Below are 22,040 nucleotides of genomic sequence, written 5' to 3'. Positions count from 1 at the left end.
TGGCTCGGTGTCAGTTTTTGTCTGATAATCGCTCCTGTAAAGCGCCTTGGGACATTGTACTACGTTAAAGACACTATATAAATGCAAGTTGTTGTTGTTGCTCCAATGATACATTGCTGACAGTAATTTCAATTCTGTGACCTTCCTGCACGATTTACTGAAATTTTACTCTCTCCAGTGCATAGATAACATTCGATGTAATGGTCTGATGATGAATGCATTTGAAGAAAACTCTAAAGTCACGGTTCCTCAGATGATTAAGTAAGTGCACATTGCTGTCACATTCCCCAGGCCGCGTCGATCACCTCGCTAAAACACAGGCAATCGTACAGCGCCGCCCTCCCGTGGGATAAACACAGAGGGGTAAAATTCACCATCGCCCCGTTTGGGAGAGGCGGCAGCATCCAGGAGGCGCGAGACGTAGCGCCGGGGGCGGAGCTTGCTGGGGCGTTAATGGGGGTACGCAGTGGTCTGTGCCGGGGGCCTTCCCCCACGCTGCCGACTCCACACCGAGGGGTGGGGGGCGGGCCACGCGATCGGTGGTGTCATCGCACTCCGCGGTTGCAGGGGGCGGAAGCCAATTTCAGGGCCGGGGCAATGCGCGCGGCGATGAGGTCATGACCTCTGGGCGCAGGAGATCGGGGTGCAGCACTGCCGCTGAACCCCCGCCCAACATGGCGGGAGTCATTGCTGGCATCACGCCCGGCGGTGAGGCATTTGCACCCCCAGGGTCGCTAACGGGACACGCACATACACCAAAATCCTAGCCCATAATCCGTCCCAATAAACTCTCCGTACGGCCCACGAGCTCCCTCTGTCAAGCCCAGTGGAGAACGGCTCAGTCTCTATGGGATACGCTAGGGGACGTACCTTCTCCTGCATCATCCTGGATAACCGTTCCTCGCCGCCCCTAGGGTCGAGCATTCCCGGTCGGCGAGTGAGATGGTTTTGTGCCAGGCAAGTCTGCTGCTGCCGTGAGCTGACAGGGATCCACCAATCCCAGCCTTCGATCATAGAGTCCTACAGCACACAAGGAGGCCATTCGGCCCATCTCTTTGGTAGAGCTATCCAATCAGTCCCCACTCCCCCGGCATACCTTTTCCCCTTCCAGTATTTATCAGATTCCCCTTTTGAAAGTTACCATTGAATCTGCTCCCACCGCCCTTTCAGGCAGCGCGTTCCCGATCACAACAACTGGCTGGGTGTAAGCGCGTGAATCGCTATCTCCCCATGCCACAGTTAGGGATCTCCCTCTCCTCCCCGGCCTGGCTCCCAGGGTAATCATACTGTGGCCGAGGTGGGACCGGGTTATACAGACCTGGGCGCTGGACGTTATTGGAGGCAACGACAGACTTTGGAGAACGGAGAGAAGATGACATCACCATTGCAGAAACCAAGATGGGAGGAGCTGCCCTTGTCAAACCCAATGATTCACGCGCTTACACTCAGAGTTGTTGTGATCGGGAATGCACTGCCTGAAAGGGTGTGGCAGCAGATTGAATTGTGACTTGCCACACCACCAACGTCCCTCTGCGAGTTCACACCCGGGGCCCAAGATCCAGAATTTAAAGGTAGATAATTTGACCACCCAGTGCCCACATCTTCAATATTAACATAACACATAGGAACAGGAGGAGGCCATTCAGCCCCTTGAGCCTGTTATAGAATCATAGCAAAGTCATCATCATCAGAGGCGCTCCCTCGAACGAGGATGACTTGCTTCCACATGAGTTCACAGATGTTTCAATGAAGGGCTCGATGTTCCAGTCATGAACTCCAATTGAGGGGGTGGAAGATGCCTGTGTGTGGATTTTTTAACATGTGGTGGCCGTTGTACATCAGCCACCACATGGGCTTGACAGAGCTAGGCCTTGGTCCAGTGGCAAGGGTTAACCAGGATGACTGGAGACCTGCTCTGCTGCACGGACCTAGTGCGCACACATATCGCACATACCGTGCTGCCCCTGGGCCCTCGTCTCTTCTGGGCCCCGTAGATCACACAGAATAGTACAACACGGAAGGAGGCCATTCGGCCCATCAAGTCTGTGCCGGCTCTTTTGAAGAGCGACCCAGGTAGTCCCCCTCCTCCCGCTCTTTCCCCAGATCCCGGCAATTGTTTCCTCTTCCAAATATTTATCCAATTCTCTGTACTGCCATTCAATCGGATCATGGCAATCTGTGTCTGAACTCCGGTTACCCCCCCCCTTAGTTCTGTAACCCTTAATACCCTTGCCCCTATCTAGCCCCATACCAGACGATTGCTTTACAGGAACAACCTCTCCATAAACTCTACAGATGCCCCTGCCCTGTCCCTGGACCCGAGCTGACGTTGTTCTTGTTGTGATGAGCAGGTCGGACACCAGCCTGTACTGCGACGATGTCGATATACGGTTCAGCAAGACCCTCAATTCCTGCAAAGTTCTGCAGATTCGCTATGCAAGTGTGGAGCGTCTGTTGGAACGCCTGACTGACCTGCGCTTCTTGAGTATCGACTTCCTCAACACCTTCCTGCACTCCTACCGGGTCTTCACCAGGGACGATGTCGTGCTCGACAAACTCATCACCATCTACAGGAAGCCAATCAGCGCAATACCCGCAAGGTGATGTCCATCTGTGGGTCTATCCCTGTTCCTGGGTCACAGTAAGGGCCAGTGTGTGTGTGTGCGTGTGTGTGAGAGAGAGAGAGAGAGAGAGAGAGTGTGTGTGTGGGGGAGGGGGGTGAGTGTGTGTGTGTGTTTCTGTGTGTGAATGTGGGGGTGTGTCTGTGTATGTGAGTGTGTGTGTGAGTGAGTGTGTGTGTGGTAAGGATTACTCTGGTCACTGTGTGCAATGACACCAATACATTCATGAAGATTTCTCCAGTTCAATATCACTAATGAAATCATCGAATTCTTCTTTTAATGGGACATTTGCCAATATTTCTGTTAAATCGGCACGCTGCAGAACCTGATGTAAAAGATGCGGGTGATAATATCGCCCAGCGTCATTGCCAGGTACAGAGAGTAACGTGACGCTGGAGGATTCTGTCACGTTTCTCCGATTTCGAACCGTTTCACGGTGAGTGATGGGATGCAGATAGTGGGCCCGAGAGTGTGAGGGAGCGGAGTGACCCTCCGAGATATCGGCCGGGACCTTGCTACTCCCCTATCGCCTGCGACCACTATTGTCCGACCGTATAAATCGGGTGAACTCCAGTGATTTGATTATTGATGAATTTAATTCCTCACGCTGTTGGACACAGCGGGGTGAAAGTTCATTGGTGCCCAATGTCAGGTGTTCAAGATGCTGTGGAACGAGAGGCCCGGGCCCGGCCCGGCCCAATATTGGGCTTGTAGACGAGCAATGCTGGTGAATGGGGTAATGCTCGAAAAACAGAATGTTTTTTAAGTGGTGAGAAACTATGAAATGTTGATGTTGAGAGAGATCTGGGTTTGCCAGTTCGGGAAACAGAGAGTCAGCGTGCAGCTACAGCAAGCAATCAGGAAGGCGAGTGGCCTGTTGGTCTTTAGTGCAAAGGGGGAAGTATCGCCCCGCTAAATAAAGATCACCACTTCCTTTCTGGGCCGCGTAGGAGGCAATTTCCTCTTCCACCGGGGAGCGGGGTTGTCATGCCAACAGCCCGATGGGCCACAACAGAAAAAGAAATCGGGGAATTTATTTTTAACGGCAGCGCACCGCCCCTTTAACCATCGCCCCGTGACCGACCGCCCGCTGGGTCCGCGCCCCCTGAACTTGTCGCTGTCAGCACCCCGCACAGCTTCAGGGGGCGATGCCCAATGTAGGATCTGGGGCGCTAACGAGACGCTGTGCACGGTGATGACGTCAGCATTGCCGGCGCAGTGTGTGCTATGGGTTACCGCCACCGGTAAACTGCAGGTGAATTTAGCGGGAGGCGTTCGTGGCGCCAGGCCAGGGTGCAAAGTTGTTTGTGCCCCATTGGCGCCTCCCCGGGGGCGTTAACGGGAGGTGCAAATGACCCGAATTTCTAGGCCTTGGTCTCCTTATTTAAGGAAGGATATACTTGCCTTGGAGGCTGTACAACGAAGTTTCATCAGACTGATCCCTGGGATGAGAGGGCTGTCCTATCAGGAGAGATTGAGTAGATTGGGCCTATACTCTCTGGAGTTTAGAAGAAGGAGAGGTGATCGCATTGAAACATATAAGATTCTGAGGGGGCTTGACAGGGTCGATGCAGGGAGGATGTTTCCCCCGGGCTGGTGAGTCTAGAGCCAGGGGTCACAGTCTCAGAATAAGGGGTCGGCCATTTAGGACGGAGATGAGGAGAAATTTCTTCACTCAGAGGGTGGTGAATCTTTGGAATTCTCTGCCCCAGAGGGCTGTGGAGGCTCAGTGGTTGAATATATTTAAGGCTGAGATCGATAACTTCTTGGACTCTAAGGGAATCCAAGTATATGGGGATCGGGCAGGAAAGTGGAGTTGAGGTCGAAGATCAGCCATGATCTCATTGAACATCAGAGCAGGCTCGAGGGGCCGAATGGCCAACTCCTGCTCCTATTTCTTATGTTTTTATGAAACTCTCCCTCTAAGCAAAGTGGGTTTAATTTCACAGTGTAACCCAATCGTGAAATTTCATTTCAATAACATGGAGCAATGGTACTTCTGCAATCATATTAATATTTGATTTCCTCTTGAATGTAGGTCACTTGAACTGTTTCTTGCAAGCAGTCAAAACAACAAGCTCCTGTACAGGGAGCCCCCGAAATCCCCTCGGGCCAGCAGGAAGTTTTCCTCCCCTCCCCCGCTATCCATTTCCAAGTCATCGTCGCCAATCCGCAGGAGGAAGCTCTCGCTGAACATTCCCATCATCACCGGGGGCAAAACCCTGGACCTTGCCACCATGACCTGCTCATCCAACGGCTATGCAAGCATGTACTCCTCCCCATCCCCCTTCAGCAAGACCACCTTCGATATCAACAAGCTGTACGTGTCCAGCACCTACTCCAACAAACTCTCTGATGAGCCGGAATCGGAGAAACCCGACGATGCTGGTCCCAACAAAGGAAGTGAGTATTTCCACGTTAACGTAGCTTTAGGCAGTCCCTCGGAATCGAGGAAGACTTGCTTCCACTCCAAAAGTGAGTTCTCAAGTGGCTGAACAGTCCAATACTGGAATTACAGTCTCTGTCACAGGTGGGACAGACAGTGGTTGGAGGAAAGGGTGGGTGGGGAGTCTGGTTTGCCGCACACTCCTTCCGCTGCCTGCGCTTGCTTTCTGCATGCTCTCGACGACGAGGCAGATAGTGTGTCGATGAGCACAGGTCCGGTAAGGGGACAGTGATACACCGTGTGTAATCCCGAGGCCCGGACTGGTAATCTGGAGACATGAGTTTAAATCCCACCATGGCAGCCGGGGGAATTTTAATTCAGTTAATTTAAAAAAAAAAGTTAAATCTGGAATTTAAAATTAGTGTCAGTAATGGTGACCATGAAACTATCGGATTGTCGTAAAAACCCAGCTGGTTCACTACTGTCCTTCAGGGAAGGAAATCTGCCGCCCTTACCCGGTCTGGCTGATATGTGACTCCAGACCCACAGCAATGTGGTTGACTCTTAATTGCCCTCTGAAATGGCCCAGCGAGGCACTCAGTTGTTTGAGGCGGATCACCACCTCCTTCTCGCGGGCAATTAGGGATGGGCAATAAATGCCGGCCTTGCCCACATCCCAAGAACCAATAAATAAAAAATTTTTTAAGTCAGGATTCTGGGGATGTGGGCAAGGCCAGCATTTATTGCCCATCCCTAATTGCCCCTTGCGAAGGTGGTGGTGAGCCGCCCCCTTGAACCGCTGCAGTCCGTGTGGTGAAGGTACTCCCACGGTGCTGTTAGGGAGGGAGTTCCAGGATTGTGACCCAGCGACGATGAAGGAACGGCCGATATACTTCCAGCTTTGGATGGTGTGAGACTCGGAGGGGAATCTGGAGATGGTGGAGCTCCCATGTGCCTGATGTACAGTGATCGGGTGATGGGAAATAATCACGTGCGGCTGTATGTGATTACGTGGCCAGTTATTTGCCGTTGAATGGCCAACGTCCCCGGTTACCTGGGATAGTCCTGCCTTTGCCAAATATTCCCTAGTAATCTGGCTCACAGGCTCACGGCCATTGAAAGGTCCCAGCAACCTCCCTCCCTCCTGCCCTGTGGCCGCACTGCCCAGGACCTGCCTTCCCAAAGGTGAGCTTCCCAGATCACCACAACCATGAATGGGCCCCACAGCCCCTTAAAGGGGCCACGCACCCAACATACAAAACTAGGGAGAACATTGGGTGACAGTATCTGTCTGGTGATGTCAATGACAGCAAGTACTCCTCGTAGTTCATCTCATATATATTTAATAAATCAATTTATTGACAAGTCCATTCTCGTGGCCGAGCATTGACGTGGAGTGACATCAGCCACGGGAACGGCGGGGATCGCGAGGAATGGCGGGGAACGATGGGGATTGCGAGGAATGGCGGGGAACGTGGGGAATGATGGGGATCGCAAGAAATGGCGGGGAACGATGGGGATCGCGAGGAATGGCGGGAAACGTGGGGGAGGGTGGAGATCGGTGGGTCCAGAGTGTGGGCAGGAGGAGGTTTGAGGCCTGAAAGGATCTCGCGCAATACCAGCGCACGGATGATTAATGAGCTCATCTGAAATTCTTCCGTGTGCTATCCGAGTGAACATTTCAGCCCCTTGGGCGTAGACAGCAATCGCTTCACAGGCTTTCAGTATCTCTGTGTCTCCGCTGCACGCCGAGACCTCCTGGAGCTATCTCGGATGTTTTCTGGCCGTTACCAATGTGGCACTTGCAGCTCGTAGTGAGCGCAGGTCCTGCCCGCCATATTGGAGGCTGAGGTTGCTGCTTAGCACCCGAACCACGGCCCATTCAGTTTACATCTCAGCGCTGGTTAACAATTAGCTCAAGGTTGACAATCTCCAGCCCGTTATCTTTAAGCTATTGGGCAGCAGGTGCTGCAAATGATAACGTTCCCCAGCTTCTCATCCCAACAGTGATTTCCAATAAACTCATCGCATCCAAAGTCACCCTTTGGAGCCTGGCCCTTCAGGGGCTTTGAGAGGACAATGATTCCAGCGCGGCTCCCAGTTTGAAAGAGGGGTCCTTTGTTCCCAAGGATTGCGTGGGACTCCAGGCCAAAGTGCTGAAAGGGACAGACAGCATTGCACCCCCATCACCTGATTAATCTCCTGTTGCGACTAGGTGCAGGGAAAACGGTCCGAGAGGATTCGGAGACCGAGCAGGCACTCAGCGATGAGGCCGAGGCAGAAACATCGCCAACAACACCAAAACAACTGAAAGGCAAAAACTCTTCAGGTAAGGAACCAGGACCCTCCCTATCTCTGTAACCCCCTCCAGCCCCTACACCCCTCCCTATCTCTGTAACCTCCTCCAGCCCCACAAACCTCCCTATCTCTGTATCCCCCTCCCCCTACACCCCTCCCTATCTCTGTAACCCCCTCCAGCCTCTACATCACTCCCTATCTCTGTACCCCCCTCCCCTACATCCCTCCCTATCTCTGTAACCCCCTCCAGCCTCTACACCCCTCCCTATCTCTGTAACCCCCTCCAGCCTCTACATCACTCCCTATCTCTGTACCCCCCTCCCCTACAACCCTCCCGATCTCTGTATCCCCCTCCCCCTACACCCCTCCCTATCTCTGTACCCCCCTCCAGCCCCACAAACCTCCCTATCTCTGTAACCTCCTCCAGCACCACAACCCTCCCTATCTCTGTAACCCCCTCCAGCCCCTACAACCCTCCCTATCTCTGTAACCCCCTCCAGCCTCTACATCACTCCCTATCTCTGTAACCTCCTCCAGCCCCACAACCCTCCCGATCTCTGTATCCCCCTCCCCCTACACCCCTCCCTATCTCTGTAACCCCCTCCAGCCTCTACATCACTCCCTATCTCTGTACCCCCCTCCAAACCTACACCCCTCCCTCTCTCTCTAACCCCCTTCAGCCTCTACACCCCTCCCTATCTCTCTAAACCCCCTCCAGCCCCTACACCACTCCCTATCTCTGTAACCACCTCCAGCCCCTACACCCCTCCCTATCTCTGTAACCCCCTCCAGCCACTACATCACTCCCTATCTCTGTAACCTCTTCCAGCCCCTACACTCCTCCCTATCCCTGTAACCTTCTACAGCCCCTACACCCCTCCTTATTTCTGTAACCCCCTCCAGCCCCTACACCCCTCCCTATCTCTGTAACCCCCTCCAGCCCCTACACCCCTCCCTATCTCTGTAACCCCCTCCAGCCCGTACACCCCTCCCTATCTCTGTAACCCCCTCCAGCCTCTACATCACTCCCTATCTCTGTAACCCCCTCAAGCCCATTCACCCCTCCCTATGTCTATAACCTCCTCCAGCACCTACACCCCTCCCTATCTCTGTAACCCCGTCCAGCCCCTACACCCCTCCCTATCTCTGTAACCCCCTCCAGCCCCTACACCCCTCACTATCTCTGTAACCACCTCCAGCCCCTACACCCCTCCCTATCTCTGTAACCCCTCCAGCCCCTACACCCCTCCCTATCTCTGTAACCCCCTCCAGCCACTACATCACTCCCTATCTCTGTAACCTCCTCCAGCCCCTACACCCTTCCCTATCCCTGTAACCTTCTACAGCCCCTACACCCCTCCTTATCTCTGTAACCCCCTCCAGCCCCTACACCCCTCCCTATCTCTATAACCCCCTCCAGCCCCTACACCCCTCCCTATCTCTGTAAACCCCTCCAGCCCCTACACCCCTCCCTATCTCTGTAACCCCCTCCAGCCTCTACATCACTCCCTATCTCTGTAACCCCCTCCAGCCCACTCACCCCTCCCTATATCTGTAACCTCCTCCAGCCCCTACACCCCTCCCTATCTCTGTAACCCCCTACACCCCTCCCTATGTCTGTAACCTCCTCCAGCCCCTACACCCCTCCCTATCTCTGTACCCCCCTCCAGCCCCTACACCCCTCCCTATCTCTGTAACCCCCTACACCCCTCCCTATGTCTGTAACCCCCTCCAGCCCACTCACCCCTCCCTATCTCTGTAACCTCCTCCAGCCCCTACACCACTCCTTATCTCTGTAACCCTCACCAGCCCTCACCCCTTCCCTATCTCTATAACCCCCTACACCCCTCCCTATCTCTGTAACCTCCTCCAGCCCCTACACCCCTCATCTCTGTAGCCCCCTCTGACCCCTACACCCCTCCCTATCTCTGTAACCTTCTCCAGTCCCTACACCCCTCCCCATCTCTGTAACCTCCTCCAGCCCCTACACCCCTCCCTATATCTGTAAGCCACTCCAGCCCCTACACCCCTCCCTATCTCTGTAACCCCCTCCAGCCCCTGCACCCCTCCCTATCTCTGTAACCCCCTCCAGCCCCACAACCCCCCCCGAGATGTCTGCGCTCCTCAAATTCTGCCCCCTTGAGCATCCCTGATTATAATCGCTCAACTATTGGCGGCTGTGCCTTCTGTTGCCTGGCCCCCAAGCTCTCAAATTCCCTCCCCAAACCTGTCCGCCTCTCTACCTCTCTTTAAGACGTTCCTTAAAACCTACCTCTTTGACCAAGCTTTTGGTCATCAGCCCTAATTTCTCCTTATGCGGCTCGGTGTCAAATGTATTTGTTTTGTTTTATAACACTCCTGTGAAGCGCCTTGGGATGTTTTACTACATTTACGGTGCTATATAAATACATGTTGTTGTTGTATATCAGGAAAGATAGTCACTAATATAGAAAATAGTCACTTTATAGAGAATGATGGTCTCTCTATGATTTAGAGAACCATGGAGATCAATATTGTGCACCGATTGGTCCAGTCTCTATAAGCTGAGGCGTATTTGGAAATAATGTCTGTAAACTTGTTGTGGAATTGGGATTGCTAAAGGATGTGCTGTGACCCCACAGAATTCTCCTTGTTCTCCTACAATAACGGGGTGGTGGTCACCTCCAGCCGGGAGATGGACAGTAACCGCAGCGGGCTCTCGGCAACCTCGGCATTTGCCATCGCCACTGCGGGGGCCAATGAGGGCACACCCACCAAGGAGAAGTTCCGCCGCATGTCTCTGGCCAGCGCAGGTAGGCCTCGCACCATCGGTACACGCATGTCCCTGGCCCCACACTGTCGGCACACATACCGTCGGTACACGCATGTCCCTGGCCACGCGCCATCGGCACACGCACCATCGGCATACGCGTGTCCCTGGCCTCACACCGTCAGCACACGCGTGTCGGATTTTCACCCATGATAATTCTCGCTCACCGATATCAGCGGCGCGGGACGGGGCCCTGAGAATGGCGGTCTCTGGTCTGTGCCGCGGCGGTTAATCGCAGCCCGTGTTGTGGTGGCTCAATGTACAAGCGATCGTCTTTTCAATTTACAAAACAGGCGGGAATGAAGGAAACAAGCTCTGGAATACATCCCGTAAGGTTCCACAGATTAATCAATGCCTCCTCCGGGTACGGTACATAGTGGTTATGTTACGGGACAAGTAATCCCGAGCCCTGGACTAACGATCCAGAGACGTGAGTTCAAATCCCACTGCGGCAGCCGGGGAATTTAAATTCAGTTAATTAAATAAATCTGGAATAAAAAGCTAGGGTCATTAATGGTGACCATGAAACTACCGGATTGTCGTAAAAACCCATCTGGTTCACCAATGTCCTTTAGGGAAGGAAATCTGCCGTCCTTGCCCGGCCTGGCCGATATGACTCCAAACCCACAGCAATGTGGTTGACTCTTAACTGCCCTCTGAAATGGCCCAGCGAGGCACTCAGTTGTGAGCCACCTTCTCGAGGGCAATTAGGGATGGGCAATAAATGCCGGCCTTGCCAGCGAAGCCCACATCCTGTGTACGAGTAAAAGAAAATAAGGGATCGCATCTCTGGGAATGAAACAAATCCGTGGTAATTATCTTTTACATGCAGCGATTTTCCTTTTGATGAATTCCAAAATGCCATCCCTGATCCAACTGACTCTTGGTTGTTGCTCTAAAATTTTGAACGTCCAAAGAATGTGAGTTTGCAGCAGACCTCCCCCCGCCCTGTGTTTGATCAGAGCTGCCCTTCCCAGCACGGAGTTAGCAGAACAGCTTGCATATTGAATATCTGACATCTCAAATTGGAATTGTTAGTCAAATACCAGGGGAACCAATCACGAACATACAATATATATTTGAGACCAGGGTGCGTGTTACCAGGGTGACTGCAATGTCATATGGGGACCAGCTTGATGCAGGACATTGGTGATTAAACTCCCTCAACACGGGGAAAGGGGTCTTCCTGCTTTGGATACCTTCAGCTGCCTGGGCCCCAAGCTCTGGAACTCCCTGCCTAAACCTCTCCACCTCTCTTTCCTCCTTTAAGACGCTCCTTAAAACCTACCTCTTTGACCAAGCTTTTGGTCACCTGTCCTAATTTCTCCTTGTGTGGCTCAGTGTCAACTGTATCTGTTTTGTCTGATAACACTCCTGTGAAGTGCCTTGGGACGTTTTACTACGTTAAAGGTGCTATATAAATACAAGTTGTTGTTGTTGGCTGTGATCGGCAATCTGAGCACAAAACTGCCCTCCCGTCAAAGCTCCGCTCGTTTTCCGAGTTGGTGCTCAAACTCATTTGCATAATCACAACCGTGAAATCTTCCACGGGCCAGCGCCATTGGGCAGCGTTTTACAACGGAATAGTTCAGGGTTTTTTTTGCATTAAAATATATTCCAGGATATATTTAAGAGCGGTAACTTGGATTAATACAGCTGAGAATGGGTTTATCACCAAAAATAAGCATTTAATCAGAGTGTCCCGTCCGCCACCTGAGTAAGCTGATTTTAAATAACTGAAACTGACAATAAAATATGTACAGAACCGTACACCAGTTACCGTGGTGTACAGCTGTCAGTCTCTGAGTATATTTGAAAGCTTTATAAAATCTGCCTAAAACAAACAGCGTAATTTTTGGCGCCTCCTTGAAGCCCCGCAAACAATCGCAATCAGCGGAAATTCGCCGCGGTGATGAATGCGATCTGGGGGCGGGGCCAGTATTGTGGGCAGGGCCGGCTTCCAGCGCCATGATTTTTTATAAACCACCGCAAAAGATGGTGGAAACTCGCTATCCGCCGGGCGGACCCGGTGCGTGGAATCCCGCCATCATCTGTGCGGGTCCGGCCGATTCCGGGCGAATCGGGCTGGAGCAGGAACTCTGTCGCTGTGACCGGGTATTAAAGGGGCAGGCGCCAATCCGGGATAGAAAGACAGGATTCCTGTCACCCACTCGCTGACTCTGACAGAATCCGAGGAGATTTGGTGAGCGGTTTCTCCGATATATAATCATAAGTGGCGGCAGGAGTAACTGTGTGATTGCAGGATCTGCCTGACTCGTCTATACCCTTCTCTGGTTCCTTATTTCCCAATTAATCTTCTGTTGGTTGCAGGCTTTCCCGCTGACCAAAGAATCTGCGACAAGGAGTTTGTGATTCGAAGAGCCGCCACGAATCGTGTGCTGAACGTGTTGAGGCATTGGGTCTCGAAGCATTCCCAGGTAGTGTCTGCCCATCAACCTGAGCCCGGCTCCGAGGTCCGATATTAACACAAAAGCAAAACACCGCGGGTGCTGGAAATCTGAAATAAAAACAGAGAATGCTGGAAGTACTCAGCGGGTCAGGCAGCGTCTGTGGAGAGAGAAACAGAGTTAATGTTTTATGTCCATGACCCTTTGTCAGAACTGGGAAAAGTGAGAGATTTAACGGGTTTTAAGCAAGTGTAGGGGCTGGGAAAGGGGGGAGGGGGGGAAGATCAAAAGGGAAGGTCTGTGATTGGGTGGGGGGCAGGAGAGATTGAAACAAAAGGGATGATGGAGCAAGGTGGCCATTTATTGGCCATCCCGAGTTGCCCTTGAGAAGGTGGAGATGGTTGGCCTTCTTGAACCGCTGCAGTCCGTGCGGTTACGGCATTGTTGGGGAGGGAGTTGCTGGGTTTGGACCAGGATGTGGCTGCTCTGGTGATGGCTCTGGTGTGTGTGACCCGTGAGTGCTTGATGTGTGTGGCACCAGGCACCCAAAATGGAAAAAGACTTGCATTTATATAGTGCCTTTTAAGACCACCGGATGTCCCAAAGCGCTTCACAGCCAATGAAGTACTTTTGAAGTATAGTCACTGTTGTAATGTAAGAGATTTGTGCATAGCAAGATCCCACAAACAGCAATGTGATAATGAGCAGATCATCTGTTTTAGTGATGGTAATTGAGTGATGAACGTTGGCCCCAGGACATGTAGTTCGAAGAGCAACACTAAGATCCCTCCTGTTGCTGAGTAGTGAGATTCACCAAACAATGATGCCCAGTCCTATAATCCCCCATCCTTTATACCAACCATCTCTTGCATCAACCTCGGCAAATTCATCAGATGCCCAAAGCGATCCCAGTACAAGTTCTCCATCCTTCTGTACTCTCAGTACGCACCAGACTAACTTCACAAAACATCCATCCCTCCAACAGTTTCTGTAGCATGAATCCGGTCACACTGCCTTCGACGTAAGGTGCTACATCAATTCCCCGAGGTTACTTTGATCGGACCTCCCTTCCCTCCTGTTAACACCGGCGAGAGCAGCAATGTTGTGGGAACACCACCGGCTCCAAGTCATCGCCATCCTAACTTGGGCGTATATTCCCGTTCGTTCGTCACCGTAGGGTCAGGAATTCCAGGCCGTTGACCATTCCCTACTGTGGCAGCACCATTACCTCAAGGACCCTGGCAGTTCAAGAAGCAGACCCACCACCAGCCTATCGGGGTTAGTCGGGACGGGCAATAAATGTGGTCCATTTCACCCACACTCCACGAACACATGTAGAATTATTATTTCAGAACAACTGGATGCTGTGATGGGTGGAGCAAAGATGGGCTGAATCGGTCTTGTGCATCGGTATTTATTTCATGACTTAGCCCGAGAAGCTGTAGTCTAGGGTGAGTGATAATATTGAGCATGAAAGATAAAGGTTGAGATTTAAGTTGAAACAGGGTTTTTGGACAGAAGCTCTAGGTAACATCACAAGGAAAATAATTGAAAAGAAACTCGCATTAATCTGTGGCTCGAAGGCACCAAACCAGAGTTGCCGTTTCATGCTTCAGTGCAGCTGTCACAATGAATTGGTTTGGAATTCCAATTACAGCTTCAAGTACACGCGCACGGCAGATTCTGGCCACTGAAACACTCTCCCTGCAGCAGGATGACGAAGCCCAGATACAGAGCCACTGGACAAGCTTCTCCGATCGCAATGTTGTTGGTAACCCATTTAAAGTGAATCCGTTCTCATTGCCGTGATAATTGGAACAGCTAGGCCATTGTGTGAACAATTAGAGTCACCAGATCCACAGGGAAGTAAAGAAAGATTGCGTGTTTGATCGATCGATCGATTGTCTGACTGACTGACTGAATGAATGACTGACAGTTCAACCTTCCCCAGATTAGACAGAACTGGGTAGAATTGATGAGGTAACCATATCTCCATCCATCTTAGAATCACAGAATGGTCACAGCACAGAAAGAGGCCATTCGGCCCGTCGAGCCCGTGCCGGCTCTCTGCAAGAGCACCTCAGCCAGTCCCACTCCCCCGCCCTTTCCCTGTAGCCCTGCAAATCTGTTTCCTTTGGATACTTATCCAACTCCATTTTGAAAGCCACGATTGATTCTGCCTCCACCACCCTCTCAGGCAGCGCATTCCAGATCCTAACCACTCGCTGCGTAAAATGTTTTTCCTCATGTCGCCTTTGGTTCTTCTGCCAATCACCTTAAATCTGTATCCTCTTGTTCTCCACCCTTCTGCCAATGGGAACAGTTTCTCTCTATCTACTCTGTCCAGACCCCTCATCTTGGGCCTCCCTGCGGGTTATAATGTAGACCACAGAACTAACTCTTTGGAGCTCTCGATCCCTATGAAAATGGCGATGGTCGTTTTCCATTGCTTGTGTCTAGAGGGACTTACAGTACTTTGCTTACGCCAGTGTCAGCTTGGCTCAGTGGGAGCATCACTCGCCGTTCGGTTGGATGGTCCCAGGTTCAAGTCCCACTCCACGATCTGATGCACCAGTTCCAGGTTGATACGTCAGTGCAGCACCGAAGGACTTCTGTATTTATCAACGTTGCAGTCTTTGGATGAGATGCTAAGCAGAGGTCGTTTCCATCTACGTGGGGCAATGGGAACGATCCCACGGCACTATTTGTGGAACAGCAGGTCCTGGCTGAAGCTTATCCATCAACCAACACCACCAAAAGATTAGATTATCTGGTCATTTATCTAATTGCTGTTTGTGGGAGCTTGCTGTGCGCAGTTTGAGTGCTGCATTTCCTATCACCATCATAGGCGGTCCCTCGAACAAGGATGACTTGTTTCCACACCAAAAGGGACGTGTTCACAGATGTTTCAATGGAGGACCCGATGTTCAAGTCTTGAACTATGGGGGTGAAAGATGCTTGTGCGTGGATTTTTTTAACGAGTGGTGACCGTTGCACACCAGCCATCACACGGGCTCGACAGAGCTAGGTCTTGGTCCAGTGGCAAGGGTTAACTAGGACGACTGGAGACCAGCTCTGCTGCACGGACCTAGTGCAAACACATATCACAGTGTGGGCTGGCCCGTGCTGCCCCTGGGTCCTCGGCTCTTCTGGGCCCCGTACCCTCCTATAGTACAACAGTGACTACATTTCAAAATTGCTTCATTGGCTGAGAAGTTTTTTGGGATATTCCAAGGATGGGAAAGGTGCTGCTTATTGGTGCCTCCACGAAACGATGCACACGTTTAATGGGAGTGAGTTGCAAGTGATTTCAGCGAGTTGTATTTCTGAGCATTACAGGTGAATGGGTCAACAACATTAGCTTGTGTTTATACAATGCCCTGAGGGTTGTGACACGTCCCCAGGTGCTTCCCAGGAGCGATTATCAAACACAAATTAACACTGAGCCACATCCAGAGATATTACCATAGGTGACCAAATGTTTAGTCAAAGAGGGAGGTTTTAAGGAGGGTCTTAAAGGAGAGAGAGGTGGAGAGGTTTAGGGAAGGAGTTTCAGAGCTTAGGGCCCAGGCGGCTGGGATATCAGGAATGTTGCCGGGAGAATCGGGACTGTTGCTGGGTGCTGGGAATGTTGCCGGGATTCCAGGAATGCTGAATGTTATCCTCCGTCATCCACAGGATTTCGAAGCAAACACTGAGCTGAAGAGTAAAGTGATTGGTTTCCTGGAGGAGGTCATACATGACCCTGAACTGCTGACACAGGAGCGCAAAGCAGCAGCCAACATCATCAGGCAAGTTTTCCTCAGTCGGCCTCTTCGCTGCCAAAATATACAGCTGCAAAACCCGAACCACAGATTTGTTGAGACTGATCTCTTGTGGTATTCCACAGAATGTACAGCATGGAAACAGGCCATTGGGCCCCACGCTCAGTGCCGGGGTTTATCTCCACACCAGCCCCCTCCCACCCCTCTCCATCTCCCCCTATCACCATATCCTTCTATTCCTTTCTCCCTCATGTGTTTATTCTCCCTCATGTGTTTCGCCTCAACCACTCCCTGTGGCAGCGAGTTCCACATTCTCACCACTCTCTGGGTAAAGAAGTTTCTCCTGAATTCCCCATTGGATTTATTAGTGACTGTCTTATATTGATGGCCCCTGGTTCTGGTCTCCCCCACAAGTGGAAACATCGCCCTATGTCTACTCTATCAAACCCATTCAGAATCTCAAAGATCTCTATCAGGTCACCTCCCCGGCCTTCTCTTTTCTGAAGAGCCCTGTCCTGTTGAGCCTTCCCTGATTCCTGGTGTGTAGTGTGGATCTGGAGCCTGGTGATATTTAGCTGATTCCCTGGCCTGTTCCATTCAGGTCAGTGTTGCCTTTGGGAATCCAAGAAGGTGAGGCTGCCTGCAAATCGCTGATGCGAACAGCAGGTCAGTAAATTGTTTATAAAGTTATGTGGGGGCAAATAAAGTTATTTTTTAAATCATCTCCAACTTTGCTCATGGCCTGTGGACATTGTACCCATGTCCTCGAGCCCTGTGCTGAGTATCTCGGTGGAATAGCTTGCTCGCTATGTCACGTCTCCGTGCCATCCCGTCTGCTTAGTAACACAGAGTGTTTCCAACCTGCAGGACTTTGAGCCAAGAGGACTCCGGGGAGAACCAAAGCGTGTTGGAGGAGATAGTGAACATGGTTGGTACCAATTATCGATTCAATGTTTGAGATTGCTATGACTTGAGAATGTTTTCGTTTAAAGCCCCATCTCCTTTCCTCTTGTTTGGAAAGGTGGAAGAAGAGACATTTGAGAACCTCTGTGCCCTGGAGATAGCTGAGGAGTTGACTTTGTTGGATCATCTCGTCTTCGGGTGTATTCCGTATGAGTAAGTTACTGTTTAATCTACTGGTGACTAACTGCCTTTCATAGAATTACATCCAATGTCCAGCACAGAAACAGCCCATTCGGCCCCACGGTCTGTGCCGGGGTTTATCTCCACAGCAGCCCCCTCCCACCCCTCTCCATCTCACCCCATCACCATATCCTTCTATTCCTTTCTCCCTCATGTGTTTATCCAGCTTCCCCTTAAATGCATCGATACTATTCGCCTCAACCACTCCCTGTGGCAGCGAGTTCCACATTCTCACCCCTCTCTGGGTAAAGAAGTTTCTCCTGAATTCCCCATTGGATTTATTAGTGACTGTCTGATATTGAAGGCCCCTCGTTCTGGTCCCTCCCCACAAGCGGAAACATCTTCTCTATGTCCAACCCCTCGAAACCTCTTTGTAATTTTGAAGCCCTCTGTTATGTCAGCCCTCAGTAATCTCTCTTGTAGAGAAAAGAGACCAAGCCTGTTCAGCCTGTCCTTGACACAGGAGACAGGATGGAGTTAGTAAGCAATACTTTCACACGGTTAATGTTGCGTTTGTTCTACCCACAGGGAGTTTTTTGGTCAGGGTTGGATGAAACCCGAGAAGAATGAGAGAGCGCCGTACATTATGAAAACCACCAAACACTTCAATGATGTGAGTATGCACCATTCGATCTTTGTATCTCTTCACTAACGAACGTATCCTCAGTCTCGAGTCTAAGGCACGAGTAGATTTACAAGACTGAGATGGACAGAGAGTTGTTGGGTAGGGGCAGCGAGGGATCTGGAGCAAAGGTGGGGAATGGAGTTAAGATACAGATCAGCCGTGGTCTCATTGAGTGATGGAACAGGCTTGAGCGGCTGAATGGGCTTCCTGTCCATATGTAACAGGCTCGAGGGGCTGAATGGCCTCCTCCTGTTCCTGTGTTCCAAACGGAATGTAAAGTCATTACGAATCGCACCTTTACTAAAACTCTCCAATCATGTGCTTTCTCTGTGGCTCCTCAGTCTTATAGAAGCAGCCTTGGAGTGTCAGCTTGGCTCAGTCGATGTCAATCCTGGCATTATCGGGGTACCAAACCCGCCCGCCCGATACACCAGCTGTGCAAAAAGCCACCCAACACGCTTTGATCTGCTCCGGGTGCTTAACATTCCCTGTGTTGTTTCATCGGCTATATTGACACGACTGTTATGTCTGTAATGCAAATATGAATGACTCCACGAGGCAATGCGTTGTACTCAAACTGTAGTGACCTTGGTCCTTTATTTGTAACTCCAGAGTGAGGCACAAGCATGGTGAGCAGCCTTTTAGACTGGGCCCTGCACACCTATGCAGGTGACCCTCAGGTGTCCCACCACAGTGCCCTCTGGTGGACAGCCTCTGTCACAGGAGCAGGAAACCCCGGCCTCCACCAGTTGCACCCTCTAGTGGTGCCAGCATAGTATATACACAGTGTAAACCTTATTGATAGTACATCAGGTAACAAGTCTCCATCTTATGCAACTATACAGTGACTACACAGAGAGTATATCTATAGTCTGTATATATAACAACGACCATTGGCGATGGGATAATGTCCGACTTCAGAGAATCCTACAGTGCAGGAGGCCATTCGGCCCATCGTGCTTGTGCCGGCTCTTTGAACGAGTGATCCAATCAGTCCCACTCCCTCGCTGTTTCCCCGCAGCTCTATAAGTCTTTCCTTTTCAAGTATTTATCCAATTCCCTTTTGAAAATCATTCCCACAGCACGTTCCAACAACTCGCTGCATAAAGAAAACTTCTCATCTCCACTTGGATCTTTTGCCACTAATCTTAAATCTGTGCCCTCTGGTGACTGACCCTGCCACTGGAAATAGTTTCTCCTTCTTTAAACCCCTCGTAAATTTGAACGCCTTGATCAAATCTTCTTTTAACCATCTCTGCTCAAAGGAGAACAACCCCAGCTTCTCCACGCCACTGAAGTCCCTCATCCCTGGAACCTATTCTGGTATTTTCAAACCCCTCCATGGCCCTCGCCCCTCCCTATCTCTGTGATCTCCTCCAGCCCCGCAATCCCCGAGATGTCTGCGCTCCTCTAATTCTGCCCTCCTGAGCATCCCTGATTATAATCGCTCAACCATTGGTGGCCGTGCCTTCTGTTGCTTGGGCCCCAAGCTCTGGAACACCCTCCCTAAACCCCTCCGCCTCTCTACCTCTCTTTGCTACTTCAAAACGCTCCTTAAAACCTACCTCTCTGACCAAGCTTTTGGTCATCTGCACTAATTTCTACTTATGTGGCTGGGTGTGAAATGTTTTATCTCACAATGTTCCTGTGAAGCACCTTGGGACGTTTCACTACGTTAACGGCGCTATATAAATACAAGTTGTTGTTGTAAATCTCCTATGGCCCCTCGCCAAGGCCTGGAGTGCGGTGTGCGGGATTGGGTCAATATTCGGATGACACCATTCCGTTTGTTGCCGTCCCGCTCAGATCAGCAACTTAATAGCGTCGGAGATTTTGAAGAGCGACGATGTGAACATCAGGACAGGGGCCATCGAGAAATGGGTGGCAGTGGCGGACATCTGCAAGTGTCTGCACAACTACAACGCCGTGCTGGTGATCACCTCGGCCTTGAACCGAAGCGCCATCTTCCGCCTGAAGAAGACGTGGCTGAAAGTGTCGAAGCAGGTGAGCCGAGCGGCCGGCCGCTATCGGGAAGGTTTCAGCCCCACCATTAAACCCCGCGCTCACAACATTTCCTCTTTCTCTCGTTTCAGACCAAGGCTTTAATCGACAAGTTGCAGAAACTGGTGTCTTCCGAAGGACGATTCAAAAACCTCCGAGAGGCTCTGAAAAAGTAGGTTTGGCTTTCCCCAAACAGATCCTGTCTAGAACCTTGACGTAGAAATCTGTGCTGGGCGCTCTCTCCTGAGCCGCCCATTAGATGCCGCGCCTGATATTGCAGACAGTGGGAGTGAATATTGGCCGGGGAGTATAATGGGCGGCCGATTGGATACCGCCATTTAAGCAATGCCGCCCAGGACCAATTGCTACCCGCTGGGGAACGGCACCGAACAGGGCCAGCATTGGTCACAGCTTCTGCCATGTCTTGTTCTGGGGATCAGCTTTGTCTCACGCTAGATAATCGCGGCCAAATTCCGACCTGCTGTACGCCTACGCTCCTGTCCACCTTCACTGGCACGAGCCACGACTCTGGTTTAACCGTGCTGTGGCACATCCCCAGACCTATCTGACCTTCAGCCCATTCAACCTCATCATTATAACGATACAGCACAGAAGGAGGCCATTCGGCCCATCGTGCCTGTGCCGGCTCAGTGAGAGAGCGATCCAATCAGTCCCACTCCCCCTGCTCGTTCCCCACAGCCCGGCACATTTCTCCTTTTCAAGTATTTATCCAATTCCCTTGTGAAAGTTACTATTGAATCTGCTCTCACCGCCCTTTCAGGCAGCGCGTTCCCGATCACAACAACTCGCTGCGTAAAGCAATTTCTCATCTCCCCCTCTGGTTCTGTTGCCTCTGGTTACCGACCCTCCTGCCACTGGGAACAGTTTCTCCTTAATTATTCTATCAAAACCCTTCCTGATTTTGAACGTATCTAATAAATGTCCCCTTAACCATCTCTGCTCTAAGGAGAACAATCCCAGCTTCTCCAGTCTCTGCACATAAATAAAGCCCCTCATCCAGGGGTCACAGTCTCAGGATAAGGGGTTGGCCATTTAGGACTGAGATGAGGAGGAATTTCTTCACTCAGAGGGTGGTGAATCTTTGGAATTCTCTACCCCAGAGGGCTGTGGAGGCTCAGTCGCTGAGTATATTCAAGACCGAGATCAATAGATTTTTGAATATTAAGGGCATCAAGGGATATGGGAATAGGCAGGAAAGTGGAGTTGAAGTCGAAGATCAGCCATGATATTGAATGGTGGAGCAGGCTCAAGGGGCCGAATGGCCAACTCCTGCTCCTAATTCTTAGGTTGTTATGTTCTTGTGTATCCCTGATACCATTCTAGTAAATCCCCTCTGCACTCTCTCCAAGACCTTGATAACCTTCCTAAAGTGTTGGTGATATCTTTCTATTATTGGAATATCAATCCAAGATGCTGCCCCATATATAGGCTGAGGCTTTGCACACTGCTCCTCACTTTGGTTGCTGGAGCTCCCCGTTTGCCACCCACCAGCTCTGGCACGATGTTGGCAGATACTGGGTGCACAGTCCCTGGCCTGGGCGCCACCTTTCACAATCGGAGGTTGCAAGGTTTAACGTCTAACCAATAACCTCTCCCTTTTTGTTGCCTAAAGTTGTGACCCTCCGTGCGTTCCGTATTTGGGGATGTACCTGACGGACCTGGCGTTCATCGAGGAGGGAACTCCCAATTACACCGAGGACGGTTTAGTCAACTTCTCCAAGATGAGAATGGTAGGTCCGTGGAGATTGGACTGCTCCCTTTCCTCCTTGTTTAACCATCTTTCCTCCTGCGCCATCCTCTGACAGAGAGGTTGAGGTGTGTCTTACTGCACAGTGGGAACATAGTCCATGATACAGAGTCCAGGGCATGGCCAAGAACACAACACAATACCCGTTCCCACACTTCCCCAAACCTTGGTTTTGCAAGAGGCAGCGGGAGCTGGAATTGACCTGGGTCGATGACCA

At 51.2% G+C, this 22,040-nt stretch overlaps 1 protein-coding gene across 1 annotated transcript in view; it reads left to right on the top strand.

Annotated features, from left to right (window-relative positions):
* The window catches only part of rasgrf1 (Ras protein specific guanine nucleotide releasing factor 1), a 124,178-nt gene that overhangs the window by 96,672 nt on the left and 5,466 nt on the right, over positions 1 to 22,040 (top strand). Inside the window, exons 13-25 of the mRNA XM_070859340.1 lie at positions 179 to 261; positions 2,352 to 2,600; positions 4,660 to 5,024; positions 7,223 to 7,336; positions 9,927 to 10,097; positions 12,446 to 12,552; positions 16,201 to 16,313; positions 17,154 to 17,214; positions 17,308 to 17,402; positions 17,958 to 18,042; positions 19,861 to 20,058; positions 20,148 to 20,227; positions 21,689 to 21,806. Of these exons, the coding sequence (XP_070715441.1) occupies positions 179 to 261; positions 2,352 to 2,600; positions 4,660 to 5,024; positions 7,223 to 7,336; positions 9,927 to 10,097; positions 12,446 to 12,552; positions 16,201 to 16,313; positions 17,154 to 17,214; positions 17,308 to 17,402; positions 17,958 to 18,042; positions 19,861 to 20,058; positions 20,148 to 20,227; positions 21,689 to 21,806 (1,839 nt within the window). The remainder of the gene's footprint in view (positions 1 to 178; positions 262 to 2,351; positions 2,601 to 4,659; positions 5,025 to 7,222; positions 7,337 to 9,926; positions 10,098 to 12,445; positions 12,553 to 16,200; positions 16,314 to 17,153; positions 17,215 to 17,307; positions 17,403 to 17,957; positions 18,043 to 19,860; positions 20,059 to 20,147; positions 20,228 to 21,688; positions 21,807 to 22,040) is intronic.

The sequence above is a fragment of the Pristiophorus japonicus genome, chromosome 17, assembly GCF_044704955.1.
Source record: "Pristiophorus japonicus isolate sPriJap1 chromosome 17, sPriJap1.hap1, whole genome shotgun sequence".
In the NCBI taxonomy this organism is placed as follows: domain Eukaryota; kingdom Metazoa; phylum Chordata; class Chondrichthyes; family Pristiophoridae; genus Pristiophorus; species Pristiophorus japonicus.
Note: the sequence above shows the minus strand (reverse complement) of the source record. Positions and strands in the feature narration are given on the sequence as shown.